The sequence below is a fragment of the Salminus brasiliensis genome, chromosome 6 (genome assembly GCF_030463535.1).
Source record: "Salminus brasiliensis chromosome 6, fSalBra1.hap2, whole genome shotgun sequence".
Lineage (NCBI taxonomy): Eukaryota > Metazoa > Chordata > Actinopteri > Characiformes > Bryconidae > Salminus > Salminus brasiliensis.
The window spans coordinates 21,023,502-21,050,133 of NC_132883.1; the positions used below are offsets into that span (position 1 = coordinate 21,023,502).

The window sequence follows — 26,632 nt, forward strand, 5'->3', positions numbered from 1 at the left end:
TTTGCATCAAGGCATCATTCACACTAACCAATCTTCTTTGTGAAGAACAGATTTGTCAGTAACCAGGCTTTTGTATTCCTTTATTTAAAGGCAAAGAAGCTCTAAAATGTTTACTTAAAATCTCATCTCTTTAACTGAAACACCTTTTTGTCTGTTAGCTCTAGGAAAAGAGGATCACTTACTTTTTCTGGCTTGCACTGTGGATGTTTACTCAGTGTGCTCAATAAGACATGAACAGACCACTGTTAGTTGCTGTTAGTTGCATAGTTGTAAGTTCGAAGTTGTATTACATGTTGACAAGAATCAAAAGGTTTATTTTGAAAGAGAATATGTAAAAGTAACATTTACATTTGATCTTGTTTTTGAGTTATGTAATGTTTTAGAATGCTTAATAGTTAAGAGCATATTAAGGATGGCTGCTTGTTTTTTAGGTGTTGCCTTGCGATTCCTAAGATTGCTAAGTTGCTGCTAAGATTCCAATGGTGTCCCATGTAGTTTCAATGGGGTTGCTATGCTAGGTGGTTGCTATGCTATTGGTTAGTGGTTGATGCGATGTTACAGATGGTTGCTGCACCTTTGCTGCGCAGTTGCTATGGTATCCCAAGTGGTTTCTGTGCCTATTAAGAGTGTATGCTACGCGTTTGCAAAGACGTTGCAGTGGTCTCCCAGATGGTTGCTTTGCAACGAATCTCAACAAAATCTACGTTTAAACGTTTTTAGCACACAAGGCACACATGATGTGATTTTAAAATGTAATATCGAACTGATTTTTTGTTTTTGTATTTTACCTGTAAATACAGAAATGGTGTGTCTGTGCGGTTACTTTCAATTAATATTTAAAAACTGATCAAGCCTGATATTTTCACAGCCTTAAGATGAAGATCTTAGACTAACTGTAGCCATTAAGCAATCAGTGAATGTTAAAGTCTGTAACTGTTTAGTGTGTGTATATGGATGTGTAAAGTGTAAATGAGCTTAAAGTTTTCAGACAGCTTTCAAAATGGCCATCAGCCTCTGGGAACAGATGGATGGTCATATTTTAGTGTGTTTATCTGATTGGCTTAAAAACACAAGACACATGTAGAAACAAACACATTATTTGTTTATAATATAAGAATACGTCACAATTTGCATTAATCATAATTACATACTTGATGTTTGTGAGCTTAACTGTTAAGGGGAAAAAGTAATGTAGAGCATTCCATATACAGTATTCTATACATAATTCCTTATATAGTCCTGTATACAGACAGAACATGCGCTGTTCTTTACAGAAAACATCTAAATTACCAGTATACCTTAATCTTTGAGAAATTATTATTATTTTTTTTTTAAATCAAGATACTGTCCTATGCTTTTAGAAATATAAGGCTGAAAAGAATTGCCATTTACTAAAATACACTTGTGGAATTATGCCAAATGTATTAACATTTGTATGCTTCTCTGTTTAATTTATAGAAGTAATTTATAGCTTGAGGCAGTCCCACTACAGATTTTTTTTTTTTTTTTAATCAAACTTTATATAACAGATTAATGGGGAGGGGGGGCACACTAAATACTATTTATTACATTATAAATGAAAATAATCCCTTTATGTTTGTGTTTTTTACAGTGACCCAATCAATGCGTAAATAACAATCTAATTTCTAAAAGGCATAAAGTTAAGGACAGCATTAATTTTTTAAAGCAAAATTACTTGTTTATTTCCATCTTTCACATTTTCAAGACAAGAAGGGGGAAAAACAAAAGTTTGACCAACCTGCATGGCCTCTACTTGGCACTACATTTGGCAAGTAGTAGCCAGACGAGTCTGTTGAGTGAGTCCACTGTGAGGTGTTTTAGGATCATTATCCTGCTGTAGAACTTTTTGGTGTGATGTTTGCTTCCAGAATTTGCTGGTATTTAACTGAATTTATTTATCCCTTCACCAGCTTGGGAATTTACCCACTCATTACAGCCTTGTTTAGATATCCCAACAATCTGCAGCTGTGGGTTCCTTTAAAAAGGGACCAGGTTTGCAGAGTCACTGTATTTATATTCAAGGCTTTCATATATTACATTTTCCTGGCTCTAGCTCTAGAAGGCTAATTACGGGCCTGAAGGTGTTGAAAGTACCAAAATGTTTGCCCAAAAGTTTCTAACCTTTTTTCCCACTCTAAAATTGTTCAAAATATCTACATACACAAACTGGACCCTCACTCACTACAATACACAACTATGGCTCACGGACAACTCACTACGGATAATAACGCAAATATTTCTTTTTAACTCACACATACACTCACATACAGATAAATATGTACATATGTATATAAATATGTACATATGTATATATATATATATACAGACACGCACCAATCCATCTGTATATTTTTTGCTTCTTATATTTCTATATTTCTATATTTTCATATTTTTATATTTTATTTTTTAACTTAAATTTAACTTAAATGTAACTTTTGCACTTTATTTCATTAAGTTAAGGTTTGGTTTAAGTTAGATCTTTATTGAATAGCTTTGATGTGGGCAGACTGTCAAAAAAAGCATTTCACTGTACGTTATACTGTGTATTACTATGTATGTGACCAATAAAATTTGATTTGATTTTTGATTTGATTTGAAAACCCAAAAAACCCCAAAACATGCTGAAAAGAATGCTTTAGCTTTAATTGTGTGGGTGTGTTTTTTACATAAAGATCAGTTCATCTTTAACTCATTGCATTAGTCACAGTAACACGAATTTGGACCAGGACAAACATTTGCATGACAATCTACATATACAAATATTTGGGTGTCCTGGTGCATATATTTTTTTTATGTGGGTCCACAAATCTAACAGCTAATATCCCCTATTAATTTTTTTTTTTTTTTAGGGCTCCGGTCAGTCACAGATCCATAGAATTGTACTAATCCTGTTGACTGTGCAGAAGTGTGTTCTCTGTAGTGAACTTATTTACACTTAGAAAATGAACAGAAGTGATATTACTGTGCGTATGTACAGTATAAATGTATGGATGAGTGAGTACTACGGTATACATTACTGGCAGTTACTGGTAATGATTGGGGAACTGTCCCACACATCCATCAGTTAGAGCATATCTGTGTCAGATACGTAGTGCTGCACTAACATATGGCGTTATCAAATCGGACCAATGGGCAGCTGCGCCTAACAGGTTGTTGCGCTGACGTCACATGCGCGGGGAGGAGGAGGAGGTAGGGCTCACGCACGGAACCAGCGCTGTATCTGCTGCATATGTGTGTGTGTGTGTGTGTGTGTGTGTGTCTCTGTGCGTGTACGTGTCCTTACGTGCGTATGCGTGTGTGAGGGAGAGCGAGGAGCCGGGGATCCGCAGAACAGCTCCGGGTGCAAGGTAGTAGCTACCATTATGGGGAGGAAGGAGCGCGAGCCGGCGGAGTGGACACCAGAACGACCACTGGAGAGGGTCCGCATGGGCGGGGGACGCGCAGAGCATCGTTAAGGTGTCTCTTCCCCCTTCGTGAAGCCTAAACAGGAGCGGCTCCGTCGTGCCAGGATTACTGAGGAGATTAATAGCCCGTGTGGTTTGATGACACGTCTCTAGCCGTATCATCAAACGAAGGAACCCGGTGTGGAGGTAGGGCATGTAAACGAGCACAAATCACACCCCCCCCCCTCACCCCCAACAGACAACATCGCGGTACATCCATGGCGCTGTCCTCGTCCCACGGCACATCGGGCCGCACCGGGCCGTCAAGAGCGCGAGGCCAGCGGCTCTGAAGCGCGTTCACGCGTCTGTAGTCGTTCGCTTCCTCCATGTCCGCCTTCTGCCTCGACCTGCACTCGGCGCCGCTTTCAGCACCACGGGAGCTGGACAGCGACCACATGGAGTCCGCGCTGGACTCCAGCCTGCAGTGCCCTCCTCCTCCTCCTCCTCCTCCTCATCATCATCATTCAGAAGCCGGGGGGCTCGAGGCGCCTTCGTTGCCGCCACCGCCGCTGCCGTCGCCGCGTTCGCACGCAGGAGGCCTGGGGACGGCGCTCGAGGAAGAGCTGGCCATGCTCGCGCGCGAGCGAGAACGGGAGCAGCAGCAGGAGGAGGAGGACGCGGCGGAGCTGGCCGCCGCGGAGGTGCAGCTGGAGCAGGACGTCGACCTACTGGCGCTCTTCCGACAAAAGGAGAGGGACTTGGTCCTGGCCGCTAAACTCGGCAAAGCACTACTTGAACGCAACCAAGACCTCACCAAGCAATACGAGAAAATGAACAAGGACCTAAACGAGAAGCTGGAGGTGAGGCGGGGTAGGGGGGCAGGGGGCTGGAGGGTAGAGGGGTAGGGTGGCTGGGGGGAGGGGGGGGGGAGGGCAGTTGTAAAGCTCTACTTCTGTCTTAAGAAACGAAGGCCCATTTGCTCAACCTGTAATCAGCCCAAATAAGCCACTCGTTATGCTAGTTTGAGATGCTGCTGTGAATGTGGATGAACAGTACCTGGCCGATAGCCTTTGTGTGGTTGCTGTTTTAATATCAGCATATATCCATACAGATATGCTAATTCCACTACTCCTATTTCACATAATCAGTCCAAATGTTTTTTTTTTTTTTCGTTTTTTTTTCTTATAGACTATAAACAAATTCTCACTTTCTTTATTAATATTTTGTGCAGAAGGACAGACACACAGTGTCTACTTGACTTTAACTTGTTTCTATGGTATTCATGAGTAGAGTTTCAATAGAAGCTCCATTAAATGTGTTCTTGAACTTTTTAAGCATGGCTGGCTAACATTTAGCATGACACACATGGGAGGGCTGCCACTCACTAAATGTTCATCAAAGGGATGTAGATACAACCCCTTTCAACCACTTTATATATATATATATATATATATATATATATATATATATATATAAATAAAATATCTGGAAAGCACTTGCCCAATGAGGTGCCTGGAAGTTCAATAGTGCTCCTGTGATCACTAACCTAACCTCTCTTAACTGTCCAGAACATTATTGAATATAATATCTTTATGCTTCAGTCATTTGTTAAAGGTTCAGTTATATAAGAAACCTCTAATCTCTATAGGACATTCTAGGTTATCCAAGCATTCATCAAACTTTACAGAAGTTCCTCACGTTCACACAAACCCATCAAAGATCAAAGTCTGTTGAAAGGTTCTTTAGAGAACCAATAGTAGTTTTTCCTGTGGAATTGCTCTACTGTGTTAATCACTCAAACACTGTCCATCAACTACATTTCAATAATGAATACATCAGGTCTGCTCAGTGACCGCAGACCAAACTGTAACCATCTGTCTCAGGGTTCCAGCAAACAAGGCCATCGGGGTAGCTGAGCTTCATTCAGTCAAAGAGCACCCAGAGTAAACCAGCATCACAAGAGTTCAGTACTAAGAACAGGAGTGTGGGCAGTATGCTGGAGTGGTTAAACTGAAAGTCTAATTATTTTTTATTCATAAAATTACGCTGTGGGGGTCTGTGGATTGTTTCCACACAGGAGGGGGTTCCCTGTCAACAGATGGATTGATTGATTGACTGATTTAGGGAAGCAAAAGTGCTTCTTCTATAAAAAATAGATGTGAGCGTGTGTGTATAGGTTAATGGTTCTATGAAGGACACTCCATGTGGTGTAGAAAATGCATAGACTATGGAAACATTGCTCACACACCTTTTTAAGGGCTCTTAACACTTTTGATTCCTCAAAAAAAAAAAAAAACATCTTAGATACAATCATGCATTTCAAAGCTCATACACAAACATGCACGATCAAAATAGTGGTGCACACCAATAGTGGTTCTTCTACTCAAGTACTTTGTGGCACTTTCTAATAAATAATTAGTCCACACATGAAACTAAAGCAGCGCAGCCAACTAAACTGATCTGAACTGATGAACGCAGGTCAGGATTGTTTCCTCCTAAGCTCATAACCTAACGTTGTTGCTACAGACCAACCGGCAAAACAAACAAAGCCAAATTCCACCCGATGCAGTAAGCATGGCAGTTATTTTGACAGTTATCTGCTCACCCAAACCCTCTTTGCTCAGCACGTGGTAGAACAAAGCCTAATCCACAGCCTTGTTCCAAGGACAACTGTGCCCACATCTGTTCCCGATCTGCTCCCACCCATGGTCTCACCCTCTCCTCTCTCGCTCCACATCTGCTCCCAGCTTTGCTCTCACACAGGAGGCCACTAGCATGAACCGACTCAAAACAGAGGAACATCTCGCTGAGGCCACTGAGCGCTCTGTTGAAATCTAGTGGCCTTTTAAAAATGTTAGAAGCAGAGCTTGTGTGTTGCCCTCATCATTCTGAAGGACAGACAGTTCCAGGTCTCTGAATACCCTGCTTACGTCTTTGAAAAGAGCTGAGGCTTGGATTAAGACACTCAAGCAAGAGCCTATATCATTCAGTACGGACAATAGACAATAGACACTTTACTTCACACTACTGTAATTGATTCTTTAAAGGTCTTAGACTGACTTATTTGCATCAATACTACTGCATACATGGAACTTGGAAATGATGCTGGTCTCTCCTTAAATGCGTAAAACTACTAAACCTTACTTAAGATAAAGGTGCATGTATTTGTCACTGTACTATGTACAGCGAAATTTGTCCTCTGTGAACACACACTCTAGTGAACTAGGGGCAGTGAGTACACACACACCCAAGCGGCGGGCAGCCAACTCCAATGCCCGGAGAGCAGAGAGGGTAAAGGGCCTTGCTCAAGAGCCCTTCCCGAGCCCGGGAATCAAACCCACAACCCTGTTATCAATAGCCTGGAGCTCTAACTGCTGAGCCACCACTGCCCCTATGTGCTTTTAGCACCGGCACTTTGAGGCTAACATAGCTAAAAATGTCTAGAAACTCAGAGCCACCAAATATCAGATACATAACATGTCTATGAATGCACACTTACCTTAGTTGTTAAGAGTAATACAACTACCTGTATGTAGCCTGTTGTAGCCTGAGTTCAATCCCCAGGGTTTCATTTGGTTCTTGATTTAAATATATGGTTCTAGTGTTGGGTCAAGCCCCTGCTTTAGGAGGAAAGTGGATTTTGTACAGTGCTAATTGATGGGGTAGAAGGTTTCCATACTTGTTACCAAAATTAGTCTCATGGCTTTAATTCAAAACTGAACAAGCACACCTGGGATGCCAGATGTGTTTTGGCAAATATGGAAAATATGATTTTTAACGGAAGTATCACTTTAATTCCTCTATCTCCTCCTCCTCTTATCTCCCTCAGCACCTGGAGCAGGAAAAGCATGAGCTGCGGCGGCGCTTAGAGAGCCGTGAGGGCGAGTGGGAGGGCCGCGTGGCGGAGCTGGAGACGGATGTGCAGCAGCTACAGGGCGAGCTGGAGAGGCACCAGATGCAGCTGCGCGAGGCTGACCGGGACAAGACCCGTGCCATCACAGAGCTGTCAGAACAGAACCACCGCCTACTGGAGCAGCTCAGCAGAGTGAGTGAGATACGAATGGGTTGGGGAAACTCTTGGACGTAGAACGCGCCCACTAACACTTTTAGTGGTTTGTTGCCAAATACCGACCCTCTTTTTTTGGTCTCTTTATAAAACTATGGGTTTTGCAGCAGAGCACTGTGAATGAGGAGTGTTTAGAAGGGAATAATGGAGTGGTATGATCATTTTCAAAAGACAGGGCAAGTACAATTTGGAGCCATGTGTGTTGCAGCCTAAGGTACACAGCACCCTTTTGAGCTGTACTTCATTATTGGTGTTTGAAGCCATACGTTTGGGACCTAAATAGTGCCCTATATTGAGAATACAAGGGGAAATTGAACAGGAACTACTGTTGAATTCTACACACTCACACATTACATTTGCAAATGGTATTTTTAAAGTTTTTGAGGGAAGCAAATGCAGCTCCTCTATGGTACTGATCCTTGAAAACCATTTTTGGCACTGTGTTATAGACTGGAAAGAGAATTGGCATCGAAACAAGGGCTAGCTTAGGACAAGTGCGGTGGAAAGGAGAGGTGTTCCAGAAGTTCATCCTGAGGTGATTGGCATGGAATTATGGCTGTCAGGGTATTTTGATGTTACATGTTACATTTATAAAAAGAGTAAGCAAAAAAACAGTAGTTGCAGAATTCGTCCTTATGCTAAGAAGTCTGGTGCAGGATTTAGCATACAACACATTCAGTTCTTCCTAAAACTTAAGATAAGACCTGCTGAATCTTTTATGCATTCATTCAAGTGAATAATTGATTAGATTTGGCAAAAAACAAGAGAAATCCCATATGGATTTTTAGTTATTCAGCTGAAGTCACAGGCAGGTGAGAAGCAGCTATTCTCCATGCTATGAATAAATTTCATGGCAATGGCACAGAGAAAGCCCTCCTCCACTTTCTCCTACACGGTCACCTCATGGAAACTCATCAGAAGTGAACTAGAACATTCCATTTGGAACATGTTCATTTAGCTTGACTGCGCAAGCCATCTTCTACCGGAGTAACACCGTCTGCTCCTGGCATATCAGAGTCCTTAACAGAGTCAGGCAGGGTGACTGTAAGAGTGTGTATTCTTGGGAAAGGACTGGATGTACACTGGCCTGTGTGAACTGCAACAGTGAGATGACCTGATGCAACAAACTCTTTTGTAATAGGAGCAAGCTTCGCCACACTGCTACTTTTATTGACCTGAGGTGAGAAACGTCTTGAGCAATTGCATTTACACAGTGTGCTTTGTACTTGAAAGACCTAGATGGCCTCACTGATAATATTCTAGTGGAAGTTAAAACCTGAAATGTGTACGGATTAGTGTGCGATATCCCAGAATTTCTCACCCAGCAAAGAGCGCAAGGTAATGATTGTCTCTTCATTTGTAGCTTAAAGTTACAGTGGAGATTTTTCAGTCATGTTTAAGCACATTTAAATTGAACAGTTTCGAAAAACATTCAACCAAAGTCAAGCCAGTGTAAAATGAAGCCGCCCACAATTATGCTAATGTATCTTTGTGCAAGGACTTGTACTGTCTGTGAGTGCTTGAACCACACACAAACTTTTTACATTTGATGTGTTAACCCTTTTACTAGTCTTGCGTTCTGGTGTATTTTGGTATAGTTTTCAAGCTCTGCCTTTTGATATTGATACAGTACCAATACTTTCTCTTTAGCATAAGTGTCTACTTCTAGAAGCAGTGGGAAAAGGGTTCAGATAACTGTATAAACTCACTAATACATCTAGAACATTTCTAACTATGAGCTGTCCAGTTTCCGGTCATGTTTTTTCTGATGTATTCATACATAATTTTTTACTGTATATAACAGTTAAACAGCTAAACAGTCTAACCTTCAAAACGCTCAAAAGAAAGACAAATTGTATATACGCTTTAAAGACTTGATTCATTTCTCATGTGTCAGATCTGTAGTGTATTTCGCACAAATCTCTATGCTAAAGCCACCACCCCGGTATAGTCACATGGCATTTTAAACTGAAAACAGGGAGACTGTTTACAGCTTGCCTGAACATGTGTATTCAGTGATCAGACCACATTTGGATGAAAAGCTAGGTGTAAACACATCCAGGATGCATTGTGACTGGATTATGATCGGATCACTCAGGTGGTCGGAGATACCCTTCAACTTGGAATGGGTAAAATAGTTTCTGGCATTTTCTGAGCCTTTTCCAAACCATCTATTGTTCCACTGCATTGTAGAGATTCGTACTGTTCCTTCAAACCAATCATGCTCTTCCAGAGCTGTACCGAAGTGTTACTGCAAACCTTTTTTTTTCTACCTTTATGGTAAAATGTATAGTTATTCTGGAGACCACTGGCCAAAATTTGCTTCCTGTTTGCTAGAGTACAATACACTGGTAGTAGCAGGTGAGAAACCATGTTTACAGCCAGTCATATGATGAACAGTGGAAATTACATATGTGTAGTTTGTGCTTTTTACATGGGCAAGTAAAATAGGATCCCATTTGGTCACACTGAAAACGTCTCTTTTTAGTGAAGTGTAAACTGAATCTGGCCAAAATAGACGTAGATACTATGTGGATATGAAACGCATGTTAAAGCAAGGTGTAAACCGCCTCGGAAAACTAGATGAGAAAATGTGTGGATTGGACAAACATTGCAGATTGTTGGCCATCAGTGTTATATTGGCCAAATGTTATATAGGGATGCTGAAAATACATTCACAGGTTAAGTTGTCCCCTTGCTACGTTAACTGACAGTGTTTCAGAGAAGAGTGCCGTGGCTGTTTTGGAAGTCCCTCAGTGATCAGGTTGTTTTGTAGCACTCACTCCTGATCAGGGGTTTGACTCCTTATTGGTGTTAAACCTCTTACTGGAACAGAACATGGTAATGTTGTATTATGTATTTATGTATTTATGCTTCTTCATGTCTGGTGGTCAACTCTTTGGTGGTCTATTATATAGTAGATTATATCAGAAGCTTATGTTCTGTATACTGTTCATTATTTATGTATATTCATTATTTATAACCTAACAAAGCTTCATATACTCCAAGACCAAACCTTTGAAATCCTGTTTATTAACATCATTTAAAAATACCAGTTATCTTTTAGTTGAACACTTCACGATGAAACCGAAATGGTCCAGAATGATATGATTTTATAATTTATCTTCATTATAATGAACCGTTAAAAAAAAAACCAGCTAGTCCGCCTCTCTCCTGTTGCCGATGATGCAGTATTGAATGACACACGGAGCTGTTCCACGGCGAGTGCTGAAACCTACACAGCATTCGTCACATACTCTTCTGCTGTTCACACAGCATGCACACACCCCATAAGCCAATTACTGAGCTTCAGTACATGAGGTGTCATGATGAGTCAATCCCACTGAGGGGCTTTGTGTGAAGAGTTACAACACCCTGAACTAGCAGTCAGAGAGCTCATCAATCAGAGAGGCATGGACACTAGCTGCGAGAGCATGGACACTGCAGCGTGGTCTTTAACACCAATGGCCAGGTTTATATGTTTTGCTTTGTGTCGTTCTTTTTTAGAAGTGGAATAAATACAGATTGGAATCTATTTTCAACGAGACAAACTCAATGTAAGCAGCGACCCTTTAAATGTTACTGTTAATTGGCTGTGGAATTGGACTGTAATATACCTACTGGACAGATTTACTTACATGGAGAGATGGATTTAGGGTGGATTGCTGACTTTGACTGACACCTTATCTGGATTTGGTTTAGGTCTTCGTTAAATAAAAGAAAGTCAAATGAAACTATGGTTAACTCGAGCTGTGATGGCATGTAATCAAAATCCCATGAGGTCTCATTACATATGTAATAAAAGAAACCAGGGGGCAGGTTCATGTGGTAATTGACCATATAACACTGATCCAGAGGAGCTTGACTACTTTGAGTCGGTGTGTTTTGATGGTTTGTATTTGGGCAGAGGGAGATGTTTCTAGCTGGTTCGGATTCGGGTTAGACAGTCTGTGGGTGATGTTTCTAAATAGGGATACAGTATGGGAGTTCTGCATATTTAGTGGGGTGAGAAATCCCTTCTCAGCTCTCTCTGAGGGAGCGTGTGCAGGAGTGTGAAAGTGAGTGAGAGCGAAAAAGAGTGTGTTTATAGTTGGTCTGTTCTTTAGAAGCTGCTTCAGGCTTCAGCCCAGCAGCAGCAGAGAAACAGCAGAGCAGATCTCACACCAGGTAATTTACATAGCAACGAATTTAAAACACCTCGGCCTGCAGCGCACTAATGCAGTAGGATTAGGTGAACAAAATAATAATATAAAAATGAAATCTATCATAATAAAAATATATCTAAAGCGCACACCGAGGTATCTTTGGACTCTAGCCTATGTATAAACACACGCAGCCTAAGCTTAGATCCTGCTAAATACATGATGCAAAGATGCACAAAGGTTGGTAGCCTGATGCAAACAATGCAATATGCCTGATTCATACATACAACATTAATGTCTGCAGACATTAAGACATTAAAGCCTTAAATTCAATCACAGGCCTTCAGTGAAAACAAGATTAGTACTGAATGAAGTGCTCTTAATGGGGTCAGCATTTCTAGACAGTGAGCTATTCCGCTCATTCCACTTCGGTGCCAGAGGATATTCAGTGTATATATACTGGTGCAGCTGTTTAGCTTCTTGAGGTACATGATCAGGCAAAATCTAGGAAAGGATTCAGTAATGGGATGCAGCTAATGTGCTTAGGGCATGTTCCTCATTTCAAAAGCCTCTCTTTGTTAAGTCAGCCCAGTTATAGTTTTTGTGAAGTGGTCATGGTTTTTGATTATTGCTAACTAAATTTCTTCCCCCTGTTTAAAGCTGGGTTTTTCCCCCCTGACAAATGGACAAATTGAAATGTTCTAGAAATGTTTGGCATAAAAATTGACTTAAAATGGCATTAATTAAAAGTTTCCTGTTCCTGATAAGCTACCTGGAGATGCACAAGTTTGTTCCGCGAGAGATAACACATCTTTTTAAACCCTTTTTAAACATACTGTTCTCTAATTATCCTCATTTTACTGAAACACCAAATTTCTTTCGATTAATAAATTCTCTGCTAATTAACATGCACTCCTGTCAGACTGAATTTGAAAGGAATGCTCATTCCTGAACAGCATTAACAAAAGTATGACATTGCTTAATTAAATGTGCTATGAAATCCTTACGGTGTGGTGCTGTAAAACGTTGCAGTCTGCAGGAACAGTGTGTTCCTTAAGTAAGTAAATTCTTAAGTAAATTGCACATTGGAATTGTACGTCGAATGGTACTGATTCATACCCTGAGCTGCACTGCACTTAAATTTGCTTGCAGGAAGGCAGTTTTGGAGCAGTTAAGGTCAGTCAGGGTACGAGTGCTGTTTGGTTAGAGATGAGAAGCTGATCAGAATACTGATTATTGCAGGAAAACAAATACGTCAGCATTTCACATGTCTGAGCCTAGACTGTTTCAGCCTCTATCTACTCTAAAATTAAGCCGCATGCTGCCCTTGTTGTTGAATTCACTGCAGTGTTTTCCGAGCGATGGTGGTGAACTGTAACAGCTAACAGGGCAGTGGGTAATAAGTGGGTTAATTAATCAGTCCTACCCATTACAACGCCAGAAGCAGATGTTTGGGGCGGAAGTCGAAGAACGTGATTCTCTTCAGCCTTTCTGCAGTACTGAACTTTCAACACATCAACTTTATTCATTAGCTTAGTACAATAAAAACGGCCTACACTATGAACTAGCACATTTCAGCCAAATTTCCACAGTCTGCAGAAACAGTTGCGCAGGGTGGTTTTGAAAAGAAGCATTGTGGTGGGAATCTTTTGAAGTGGAATGAAAAACAAGTATGCAATAATGTCTTGGTTTGTCCTGTTATACACATTTTATATATATATATATATATATTATACTTAACTTTTTTCTTTCAATGAACCCACCTGTTCCACTAGGAGGGTAAGGACTTAACACGTCTCCTCCTATACATGCAAAGCCAGGCAGCCGCCACGTTCGCCTGTGCTGACCAGCATCGCTTAAGAGTAATGAGGAGAGAGAGCCCAACCATTTGTGCTCTCTCAGACTCCGGTCGCTGATGGCAAGGCGACATGGCACGGGTTTCGAACTTGCGACCCCTGGGCCACAGTGGCAGCATTTTAGACCACTAAAGCCACTCAGAGTGCTTAGCAAAAGCACAAACTAATTCTTTTTTTTCAAGAACGTTAGGGCACAAGCAACATTTACATTAAGATTGGATGCCTTTTTTTTTTTCCTTTGTGTAGTCAGGATCTGGAGAGAGTCTAGCTACAGTTTCAAATTCCAAGAGAGCCTATCTTACCCTTCCCTTTAGGCTTCCCCCTGGCTATGCTCCTGGTGCATATGCATTTTCCTCAATAACCTAAGCGAAGTATTAGCTTAAAATTGTGCAACCACGACTAATAATAAATTCAAGTCACCAGTTACAATCTGCATAGCGCCAACTCCAGTGTTCCCAACACTACCATCATCTGAATGAACTCTTCTTGTAATGTGCTGCTGGCACATCAATCCTTGCCTTCGAAGCAATTACGTTAAGTGGAACAGTTTATCACAGTATTATGCGACCGCAGCTTTGCTGGGCTACTCTGGTTCTAGTTCTGGTTAGTCAACACGTAGCATCTGTCTGGTTGGGTTTAATAATGAGCAAGTCTTTATCCCGGTATTACGTTATTATATGCATGATGAAGCAATGGCAGATCCAAATCCATACATGCTGCATTTCGGGCCTGGAATAGTTCCTGTGCTCATGAACGGATCTCAAATTGGAATGGGGATTTGTGTGGCAAATGTAGCACTCAAACTGATGAGGTGAAAATACTGAAAAATTGGTTCAAAAGTCACACTAGTGCAGCCATCTATAATTGCAACCAAGTATTGTGGTGCTGTCACATAGGTCCTAAACAGTCAGTGTTGTGGTTTGCCAGTGTTTTGGCAGCTTTTGTATGACCCTGGAGTAGAAGCTGTTCTGAAGGCCGTGTTTCTGTAATATGGTGAACCTTAAGTGTCTACTAGCGGGCAGTAGATAACGTTTAGTGTGGAATGGGTCTGTGAGTTCATTGGCGGTTATATGGTCTGCTATGCTGGCAATCAATAAATCACTGCTCAGAAGGTGTCATAGGGAATAACTGATGCACACCCAAAAAATCGAATGAACAAAATTAATAGTAATAAAAAAGGGAAAAAATAATAATAGTAAAAAAATAGAATCTAAAAAATAGTAACAGCAATTCATTGACTGCCAGTGTGTTCGGTATTCAGCAACGAGCTGGGTTTGTACCTCTGATTTCTCCAAATGCCCTCTACACGCTGCAATGATTGGGTGATATAATTACAAAGTAGGGACTGGTTGCAAATCAGACATGGACCCTGAGGAATGCCGCTTGCAAGTATGTGATCGTTTCATCTACGTGGGTATTATGTACAGTATGTTTATGCTGTAGAGTTCTTAACCAATCCTAGTAGATGTTTACATAATGCATTAGATGTGCTAGATAGCATGAATATTCTTTAAATAACTCATCTCTGCTAAAATCTAATGTCGTTTGGGCCAGTACAGACACTGCAAGCACACTCCACCATATGCTGCAACTGGGATGACCTTGCTTGTGTGGGTCAGTGCACAGGAAGTGATGTAAACCGGGCCTGCGTGAGGCGCAAGTACCGCAGTAGGTTGGATTAGGCCATAATCTGGAGTAAGAGCCTTTTAATTTGCACACGCTGCCTCAGACAACACTATCCACAAGTGTCAGGTACAGAATTTACGTCAATCTAATTCCGTCTGCTTGTACAGTCTTACAGAAAGCTTTTCTCAGTCTGATGCTTAATACAATGCCTAGTATAGTAAAGGTAAACAATGGACATTTGTGAGAAGGTAGGTTCTTGCCCGGATGGTAAGATCCCCCATTTCGGCACTTAGAGGCCTTATGCATCCTCATGAATTCTTTATAGCACGTGTGCCGTGCTCACTTGCAATTAACATTTACATTTAAGGCATTTATCAGATGCTCTTATCCAAATGTGCTTCACGGTTTACTTAGAAAATACCCTTCCAGAAGATCCAGAAGAGACCTCTAAGCTTAGATACTACTAAACACAAAAGTCAGTATGGAGACCACAGCACTCTGCACTACACTTCGCCCAAGTACTCTCTGAATAGATGGGTCTTCAGTCTTCAGTGCGTTTGAAGACAGTGAGCGACTCTGCTGTTTGGACACCCAGGGGAAGTTCATTCCACTACATCGGTGCCAGACCAGAAGAGTCTGGATGCGTGTTGTCTTCCGCGGATCTTAAAGGATGACGGGTCAGGCCGAGCTGTACTCAAAGTTCGAAGGGCTCTTGGTGCGGATCAGCTTTTGACCACTGCCATCAAGTACGGAGGGGCTGGTGCATTCTTGGCTTTGTAGGCCAGTGTTAAGGTTTTGAATCTGATGCGAGCAGCAGCTACACGCAGCAGAGGCACCAAGAGAAGCTCTGTGCTTCTTTTATACAATAACAATAAAATACATGTGTTAAATTCATGCACAGATATGGTTTAGCTTTACTGTAACATGGGTATCATTTTTTTTGGGGGGGGGGGGAGGGGGGGTGGTGGAGGGATGGGTATTTTCTTCTGTTTTCTGTCCTCCAAATCGGTAGTGTCCAGTTGCTTTACATGGACGATCCCTGTGGAGGGTCTGAAAAGGTGCTGCTAAATGTATAGGAAACATGCTAAGATACATTCAACCACTCACAACTGGAAACACTGTGCTGTTGTGTATGTATGGTACAATGTATTCTGTTTGTAGTTTGTACCAGACACACACACACACACACACACACAAAGTGTCTGCAGTTTTCTGGGCCTGTAGGCAGAAGGCTGTCAATAAGGCAGTACCCCAGAGCACTAATCTGATCAGAGCAGGAATATTTCACTAATTACATTACACAGCTCAGAGGGAGGGAGGGTGAGAGAGGGAGGGAGGAGGGGGGGGGGGAGCAACAATTTCAGTTATCACAGTTTCATTATCACAGTGAAATGAAAAAGACTTGCTCTCTTTTCACAAGCATTTGAAGGTAATTTCCCCGACATGCTTTGTCCAAAGCTAAACTGCAGTTAATGGTGATTCGCTATTCTACAAAGACCAAGCTTAATATGTGCCTGGGGGACTGTTTGCTCCCTCTTTCCATGCTCTGCAGATTTAGGCATCTGTCCACAGTGAGTGGAGAGGTGATGAGCAAATGGCCAATGTTAATTAAATCACTGCAATTACTGCCCCAAAATAAAAAAAAAATCAATCAATTATATCAGCGTGTTAAGAGGTATGTAGACATAAGTAAAGTATGTGCTTTGTGTGCATGTGATAGAGAGAGAGAGAGAGAGAGAGAGAGAGACAGGAGAGGACGTATGCTGCCTGTGATGACAGTCATCTTTTAAATTACTGAGTAATGTTCTGAGGTTATCTGAAAATATTTGGAATTCAAGAAACTGTCGTGGTCACCTGACTTTTCCTCACTTTGTTTTCAATAAAATATGGACAATATGGTCCAATCGAACTTTTAATTCTTTGATTTTGTGATGCCACAAAAAAACACCACATTTCCATATATTTGATTGATCCAATGTACAGCAGATGAGCCTCATCTCATTATGCTGGATTTTCTAGAATTCGAGTATTTTGGCCTTGACTGACTTTTAAATGAGGCAAAACACAGGACAGCCAATATAGACACAGCTCATTTAAAAATATACGACATATACACATATAGCTATATATTTTTTTGTAACATGGTTGCATATGTCCCTGCATATGTCCCTGTGTGGGTTATATGCATGTGTATCCCACACAAATCAGTAGGGGCATATACATCCGCATTAAACTTAGACTACCTCACAGGAAGAAACACAGCTAACAACATGGAATCGCAGTGTGTGTGTGTGGCAAATTCAGGCTAGATTTGTTACAGGACTGGATCAGATTCAAGCAGTTTACTGCAGTCAGTGTGGTCAAATTTAGTAAAGTTAAATTTGCTTATGGCATTTGTAAGAGTTTATATACCACAGTGAAAATCTGTGTTTACATGACCATGTACGTCTCTCTGTACCTCAGAATTGAACAGCCTGATTTTGTTAGTGTGCCTTTAAACAGATATATGTAGATGACCTTTGTTCTACCCGTCGCTTAAGGGCTGTGAATGTCTGCAACGGAGAAGAAACGGGTCAATCATGAAGTAGATTTTGAATGATTTATCTTCTCAAGTAGACGGCTCAGGTAAACTTGGTTCTTTAAAAAAAAGGGGGCCTTTTTGACGTAAATACTTCTGAAGTCTGACAGTAGTTGAAATCTCATTTGATCGTGTCTATTTACAATGGCATCCAATTACTATGCTTAAATTTGCTGTGTTTTTTTTAAATAAACTCTACCCAGCTATAAATATGGAATTAAACACTAAATTAGTTATGCTAATTGCATTTGAGGGGTCTGGGGGGGACTGTGCACTATATGCTCTATATGCAACGTTCCTATGCTTTCTGGGTTCACATTCCAGTGTAGCCACACAAACGCCATGTTGCTTTTGCCTGATTGGTCAGTGCGTTGGCCGCCTCCTATCATACAATCCCTGGCACTACTTATTTATTTATTTTTGCGACTACCTGTTGAAAAATTGAATGGATGCAAAAATTCAACCTGGGCTGAAACACTACTTATAACTTCAATGTGAATGGGTAGGGCTAAACTGCTGTACGCTAAATGGGCAGGTATAATATTTTTTTGCTTTTTTTTTTTTTGGACATAACGCACAGAATTCAGAATGGGCTTATTAGTTTCCATATATGGACTCCTTTATTTAACCAGCATTGTAGATTAATATTTCATTCCTTTTTTCTCTATACGGCATTGCGTCAGCACACGGTATGGCCAAGAAATATTACAACGCAACCAATGATTGCTTCTTCGGGTTGCTATGCCAACCCCAAGTGTCATGTGAAAGTCTATGGGTTACCATGGGAACGTATACTCTCTCCACCATGCTGCACTTTAATGGCACCTCCTAATCTGCATAGTGAATTGTAGCCAACTGCGAGAAGCTACTTATACAAGTGTCCATTAAAAACACATGCTCATGTTCTATAGACAACCCATCCCTTAATGCTTTCACATCCTCAATGTTTTAGGCAACGTCTCAGAGTCTCTACGATGCAAATCATCTGCAAATGAAAGAATTGTTCATCTAAATACGGGTTCCAAGTCCTTTTGACATAGAATAACACCCTTTCTCACGTCACCTTCGCTGTGCTTCACTGTTCGAGCGTCATGCAGTGCATGGAGAATCTTACTGGTAATGCCACCCCCGGGCACTGTGACTTATGGAGACGTAATGTAAGGTCCAGGTCCAGGAGACGCATCCCTGGGGGAAATGGACAGAGACATAATGAGCCAGTTTGATGAAATGCATTGGCAGATTTAGGCCAACACCATGATATTAAGAGCAAATAGCATTGTGCTAACACATCTGCTCGTTCATTACCAAAGGATTGCTGACCCGTTTCACTGTGTGTGATGTTCTGAATTCAAATAAGGGGAAAAGGTGGTACTCCCACAGACGCGATCAATAATACGTGAACCTGTCTGATGGTAAATTTCCCCTTTCTTGTGGAAGACCGTTCCCTAGTGAGTATTTTACAATAGAGAGACTGAGGAGATACAATTAGCAGTTGCTCTGTTATCATTTAAGATACTGAAATCTTTGGTTTTCTTTGATGTAGCATATGCATTTTGCCTTGATCATTAATATACATGAGCTCATTAACATGTTGAGCTTGATTTTTGTTTTTTTTGCTGTGGACAGATAAGAAACCTTGTTCACTTTGGTCACTTACCTTTATGAATATGAACCATTGAGATGGCCAAATCAGCTTGTAATGTGAACGTAGCCTTAGTTACATGGCCTAATGTTTTCCTTTTTATGTTAATGAGGCTGTTTTAGATGCGTTTCATGTCTTGAATGTATCTAAGTATACTTTGGCCAGATTCCAGTTAGACCTTTTCCTAAAATGCCTCTCTAGTTTAATTTGTACCTTGATTTTAATTTCCGGTTGTAACTAAATATCAGGGAAAACATTAGTGGAGAAGGCCGCTACAGCTGCTAGGGTTTCTGTACCGCCGTGCCCCGAGAGACACGCGTATGACACTGACTATTCAGCATTATTTGTGAATGGAGAAAGTGCATTTTATTTATACGGGTGTTGATTTATGGTCAAGTTCTACTTTTTGACCAACACTGAATGTGGTTTGAGTGAAATCTCCTCTTTTACTCAACATAATTTCAAATAAAATTAGGAACTAATCGCTGGCAGAACCTGCGACTTCTACGGGTATATACTGTTTTTGTTTGTTTTTAGTTGTTTGAACCTTGTAGCTGCTTCTATACACTATGTATATAATTCTATTAATTAATGGACCAGTACAAATGCTCTAAATTACTACTGAATAAACTTCCATTCAAAGTTAAGAACATTTTTTGCCTTCTCCTGTGAAGTCACCATTTTAGAGATACAGGTTTTTCATTGAACAGCGACGATATGCATTTAATCCTCTGCAGCCTTTCCTGACACCATTATAAGAGCAGCTCATTGTTATTCTACCTTTTGGCATTTTTGCACATGAATCTAAAAACCTATCTGTGCATTTCTGAAGGCAAGGATCTCATAAATGGATTCTTAGTGGAGTGCAATTACTTGTTAGCTGGGAGGTCGATTGATGGTGATCCGATTAGGCAAATATTTTAGTGACAGTCTCAATTTTCTTAACCATTCCAATGAGACTTAGTGTCACGGCATGTTTTAATCCATTGTTTAAATCTGTAGATAATCCGCTCCCCCCTCCTGTTTTTGATTATAAATATTATTGGTGCATAACATCCAAATTCTTTGTTTTTTTTCTGGTGTCTGTTTGGCAGTGGGTTATTGGGATGGAGGGGGCTATTCCTAAAGTTGTTTGTGCTGAGGAATGTAGTAGTAGTTGAAATATGTTAGCTGAAATGTGGCCGGATGTTTAGTAAACTAGCATGGCCTTACCCTTCATATTGGAGACACCATAGTAATATTGTTTTTAATATAATTTTAACCCTTAATCCTACTGGTAACATTTGATGGATGTGCATTAGCAGCACTCTTTTATGTACACTAAAAGAAAACCCAGTCTTGGCTTTATTAATGTGTTTACTTAAGTGTATGTTAAATATAGAGTATTAATTTACTAACTATTACTATAGCTATTACTATTATACTAATAACTATTTTTTTTAGCCCAAACTATAAATCAACTATCTCAGTGTTTCTCAATCATGGTAGTAATACACTTCCTTCAGCACGCCGAGACACACTCAGATTACTTCAGAAAGGGTTTGTCAATTCGCTTATTATCCAGTCAGGTGTGTTGGAGCAGAAAGACTGTGAAATGTGCAGAGTAGTGGCACTCCAGGACTGAGAACCACTGAACTAAGCAAATGTTAGGATTATTCTTAAAAAAAAAAAACTGACGCTGAAATATTTGTCTATGGCGTCAGTTTTAACTGTATTTTGAGCCAAATTCTGAAATAAAGTAGGCAAATGAAATAGTAGGGCCCGCTTCAGCCCGAAATAAAATACTACCAGCTAGGCAACTGAGTATGACTATTAATGATTTTAACCTGAAATATTAATCAACCATACTAATTCTCTAGAAAACTAAGGACTGAAGCATCTCTCTACTCTCATTTCACCTCAATTCCCCACATCGCAGCTTTAAGGCTTCCAGGGCCAGCTTTGGAAGTTTCTACAGCCTGCTGCCAGAGTTTCTCTAGCTAGTGGCTTAGATGTTTTCCTAGGCCCGCTGCTGGAGTGACTCAACATTGTGGTGTTTTGCTGATGTGGAGTGTCCTTGGGTTTGAGAAAGGTGCTATACAAACAGAGCTTGTTTGGCACAAGACTTGACATGGCCTTGACAAACACTGCCTTATTTTCACTTAATTTAGGCATATGAATCCTAACCTGTCCTGTCCACTGTTGACTTTAATGAATGTTTTGAACCAATGGTTTCCTATTCTTTGATGTAAAATCTGAGCAAATTAGTGCTTGTGGAAATGAAGTGTACAGCTGAGAAGATGGAGATTAGGCGGTCATATGCTGAAAATAAGCAGCACAGGAGGATAGTTACACAGGAGGAGACAAAATAAGGCTGTATTTGTCAAGGCCATGTTTGGCACTGTCTTATGTCTTGCTTTCACCTAGACTCTGGCTCTAAACACTGTTATCTGAAGCTACAGGAACCCCTACTGCACTGTTTATTGCTTGGGAGTGTGATAGTACATTGACTGCTTGTTGAAGGTTGGGTATTTTGAAAGCCTTTGAGTCTATGCCATTGTTTGTTGTCTGCAAGCGGCCTGTGGTTCACTTTTAAGGTTCATCTGAGCATCCTCGGTAGCTCTGGTTGCGGGTGTGTAAACAGAGAGCTGAGCTATGTTGTATTTCCTGACTACTCAATACACCACAGTAGTACTGACTGATGGATCCGGTGTATGTCTTCTCTGTGTGAGGCTCTTAGACCATAAGACTATTACACTACCTGATCCCTACAGCATAAAGCCACTGCCCTCTGCAGGTAATTAATAGCTCACCACAAAAGTAAGTTGAAGACACTTCCAGATTTGCCCTGGAATGAACACAAAAAAACAAAACAAAAGCACTTCAATATATCCGGAGTGTCCAACTCTCATGTCTCTCAAAAGGGAAATGACCAAGCTGAGCTAGGGGGAAACCTCTTGGATTAAATCGTAAGTGTATCCAGGGTTGGTATCCTATGGATTAATTATTCAGTACAAGCTTATTCTGTAGTGTTATTTTCTAAGGAAACATCTACCATGTTCAGGTATTTCTGAGGAGATTTAGAAGAGATAGAAAACTATAGATATAGTAATAAGGGATAAGGAAGAGGGAAACCACTGGAATTGGGAGTTTCCGAAACCTGGGTGCCGACATTGATTAAAGAATACAGGAAAAAAAATGTGGCTCCTAACCAACGCACAACACCCAGTAGCCCACCAGTGTTGTCGCCATCAGATAAACACAAACAAGTTTCCATTTGTAAGAAAGAGGAGAAAACCAAGCCCCACTTTTGCTTCAGATCTAAAATAATCCACAGGCCTTTCTGTCCATCCTTCCACTGTGAGAAAACTGGGGGTCTGAAAGGTGTAGAGCTAATCAAGAAGCTCCCACTGAGAAAAGGATACCGAAAGAAAAGATTGGCTCAAATTAAACTGCTGAAGCTGTTGGTGCCCTCAGAACAATGGACTTACAACCCCAAAGTCCAGACCTCAACATCATTGAATGTGTATGGTGAGGAAAAAAATGGGAAAACAATTCGACCCAGAGATGGAGGGATATAGTCTACAAATTTGAGCTGTTTGGCTCTGCAGGTGCAGTCTAACCTGGTATGTTGCCTAGATAATTACCACAACTATGGTCATGATCATCATATGATTATCTCTACCTTTACTCCATTGTAGGCTGCACAGAAATATGCACTAGTCCTGAACACAGGACCTTCTTCCTGTATTTACTTGCTTGCTCCTGCCCAACATAGATCTGACCAATGATCTACTTTGTGATGAAAGTAAAGAAAGTAGACTGGGCAGCGATCCATACTTTGTTAGCCACTGAAAAGAAAGAAGAAAACCGAGCAGAGGTGACTATCCATGTCTGGATCTGGCAACTGAAGAGAAATTTTGGGCAGGGTACTTATTTTGAAAGGCTTAGGGGCTCATCTGTGTCTTTGGTAAGAGCTCCAGATCACTGGACTTGGCCACAAGCTTGATTCAGCTACAACTTTTTGTTTCTCATCAGCCGCTGTGGGCTAAAGAAAACCAACAGTGGCTAAAATTCCAGGGTTGCCATGGTGATGGCCAGCGATGATGCGACACTTTTGCAGTTTCATTTATGCTAATGGCCCTTTGTTGGTCTGGTGTCTGCGATAGACGCAGTGGCTCGGCCATCGCCTGAGCCTGACCGTCCAATCAGCTCAGACTATAACCCCTGCCTGAACGTTCCGGAGTTATCCTGAAATACCAAATGTGAGCAGTATGCGTATATGGGATTGGGTGGACTTGTGTGTGTCTCTGTGCCATTCCAGACAATGTATGAGTCATGATCAAATATTGTGAAGGCAGCTGGCCGCCTTTTTGGTTTTATTATTCTACAGTATAATGAAATAAAATGGCTCCGGTGTGACATTCTCCACAAATGAGCATGTTTCCCCCCTCGAATCCGTCACCTTTAAATCTCTCCAGCTGCCCGGCCACAGCTATATCCCAAACAAACAGTGCAAACGAGACATTTCTTCCAGCAGCACAGTGACCTGAAAGATAAAGATGGAGAGAGGACGCCGTTCATGAGTGGAGTCTGGGACCAGGCACCTTGTCCGGCATCTGCTGACAGGAATTGTCTTAACTAGCCTTATTGCTTATAATCAGATACTTCTCTGAAGACTAAAAGTCACTTACGTTGTTCCTTAGTTGCTACTTATGTTGGTCTGATAAGGAAAAAAAACATTTATTGGAACCATAGGCTGTATAGTGGAACATGGCAGTATTTTGGTTCTCCAAATATGACGCGTATATTAATACATTCTCATCATGGACGTGAATGTCATGGCCATATTAGCCTTTCAGTGTTTCTTTAAGCTGTTGTTTTTTTTGGTGGAATGATCATTAAAACATGGTAAAAACATGGTAAAACATGATCATTTGGTGCACAAGTTTTAATTTTTGGAGGTTTTCTGAAATTGACATAGGATCTTAATTTTACACACAAGGTCATACAATACAGTAGACATACACCCACTTATAATATTAAGATATTATCTTGCCTTTAATTAGTGATCATAATAGACTAGATAGTCTCTCTCTAATCTCTCTCTCTCTCTATCTATCTATCTATCTATCTATCTCTCTTCCTCCCCATTTTCTCCCAAATTTGGATAACCAAACATCACAAACAATGCTCTTAACTAGGGCTGGGCAATATGGTAAAAATACTAGATCATAATTTTATTTTATTTTTTTCCCCTGAAGAGATTCTTAAAAACTACTATTCAAATACTCTCTCATACTAAAGACAGTGACTTTTATTCAACATCTGCTGCATTTGATGTAATTAAACCAGTCTAATTACACTGTTGGTGATGTAACTTGCAGTTTATCAGTGTTCCTTATGCACTAATGATATTTTTGATATGCTTAAAGAAAAGCATGTTGTGCATCACACTAAAATGTATCACGATACGATAAAATCCTCATATTCCCCAGCTCTTCTCCCAACACTGGGAGGGTGAAGGCAGACATGTGCGTAGTCAGCCAGCACCTCTATTTTTACGTTCTGCTGCCAATGCAACGTCATTAGTGGAAAGCGTCATGTACCCTGTCCTGATGTATCGGTTAGCACATGCCAGCATTGCGCTGGAGTGATGTGGAGAGAAAGTGCCGTCTGCACGCCCTGGAGCAAGCAAAGCAAACACTGCTCTCTCTGGGCCCCAGCTTCCCATGGCTAGCAGCATGACCGGGGTTCGAACTTGCAATTCTCACTGGTCATAGTGACAGCTCTTAGCTGGTCACTTTTCTGTGCCCGTATAAAACGGAGGTACAACGGGACAACATGGTACAATGGGACAGTCAAAGTAGCACAGATCTAAGAGAGATGATATCTTGGGAGTGGATTCTAAAGAACTGTGGATTCCAAGATCATCAGTCACCATCAGTTGAGAGGAAACTATTTAATAAACACTGCTCTTATCTGAATGTTGGCTAACATTTTAGCTTGTTATCCATCTGGTTAAACCTATAAAATGATGCGCCGCCTTTCCAGAGATGCGCACTATTGATCATACAAATCACTGGCAGTGCTGCCTGCCTGCAGTAAATCTCTTGAACCATATCCATGATCTAAGCTGAGGCAGTCGAGTAGAATGAATACTGATACGATATGTCCGACTCCACTTGCCAGCCACTGAGCATATGGCTGTAACTGAACTCAAAATATTTGGGTATCGGATGGCGGATGAATATCACTGACCTGTCTGCCTGTCTTTGTACGTACGTGTGTCCCCCACAGGCTGCTGAAGTGGAGAGACAGCTGTCCACTCAGGTCCACTCTTTGCGGGATGACTTCAGAGAGAAGAGTCTCTCCACCAACCAGCACATGACACGTCTTGAAAACCTACAAGCGGAGGTGAGTGACTTTCTCAATGCAAAAAAAGTTAGATTAACAGGGAGAGCAGTGGCAAAAAACAGTTATACTGTATGTCCAATTCTTAGCTTTTTTTTTATTTATTTTTTTTAAGAAACTTAAGTCAGAATTGTTTACAGTGGTGGTGAAATGAACCAGACATCCATGCTTAATGCCTCTAAAAGCTCCCTCAAAGAAAGTTATTGCATAATTCCATTATAAACACACTGCCTGAGGACACTATTTAATAACAGTACATGCAGGCCATTCTAAGGCCAAACAGTAGCCACAGAATTGGCCATTATATGCTCCTATACATGATATACTACAGTTAGTTACGACCCCACAACGTGATGGTTAAGAAACGTTCTTGAAGTGCCAGTATCGCATGATGATTGCATCCGGACCTAAGCTCTTCAAGTATTACTCCGCCACATGTTGTTTGGAATAACTTGTATTTGGAATAACAGAAAGGCAAACAGAGACAGGGTTCTGTTGTGTTTGGACCTGTAGTCAGCTCTCTAGCAGTGCCATAACAATGACCGTCCAATAGAAGCTACTTCTGTGTATTGCGCATTTCCGCGCTTTCTTTTCGCCAATCGCTTGAATGAAATTCAAAAAAGTACGCTCCCGCTTTCAGAGGCATTTAAACATTTTCTGAAAGAAAAAAAGAAAGAAAAAAAAAAACATCTGAAAACAATATTTAAACATTGCTGACAGAGTTGTAATCTTCCGCATCCGGAGCAGAAATGTGCACAACGCAGAAGTGGCAGATATTCGGGACGGTCCTTGTTGGGGGACTAACTGCTAGATAAGTTAGGCCCCAACACAGTCAGTGTTCCAGCTAATTAAGGCTCAAATCACACTTTAAGGGGACAAAGCCAAAACCTGAGGGCACAGATTTGGGGAAATGGTCTTATGGGTG

General features: G+C 41.0%; 1 protein-coding gene across 2 annotated transcripts in view; it reads left to right on the plus strand.

Annotated features, from left to right (window-relative positions):
• Nucleotides 1-3,256: 3,256 nt before the first annotated feature.
• LOC140557501 (BICD family-like cargo adapter 1) overlaps nt 3,257-26,632 on the plus strand; it is a 42,553-nt gene continuing 19,177 nt past the window's right edge. For both annotated transcript variants that reach the window (XR_011979824.1, XM_072681979.1), the window contains exons 1-3: nt 3,257-4,264; nt 7,234-7,449; nt 25,594-25,710. Coding sequence is in view for 1 of the 2 variants with exons in the window: in XM_072681979.1 (XP_072538080.1) it covers nt 3,791-4,264; nt 7,234-7,449; nt 25,594-25,710 (807 nt within the window). In the remaining variant the exon portion in view is untranslated. The remainder of the gene's footprint in view (nt 4,265-7,233; nt 7,450-25,593; nt 25,711-26,632) is intronic.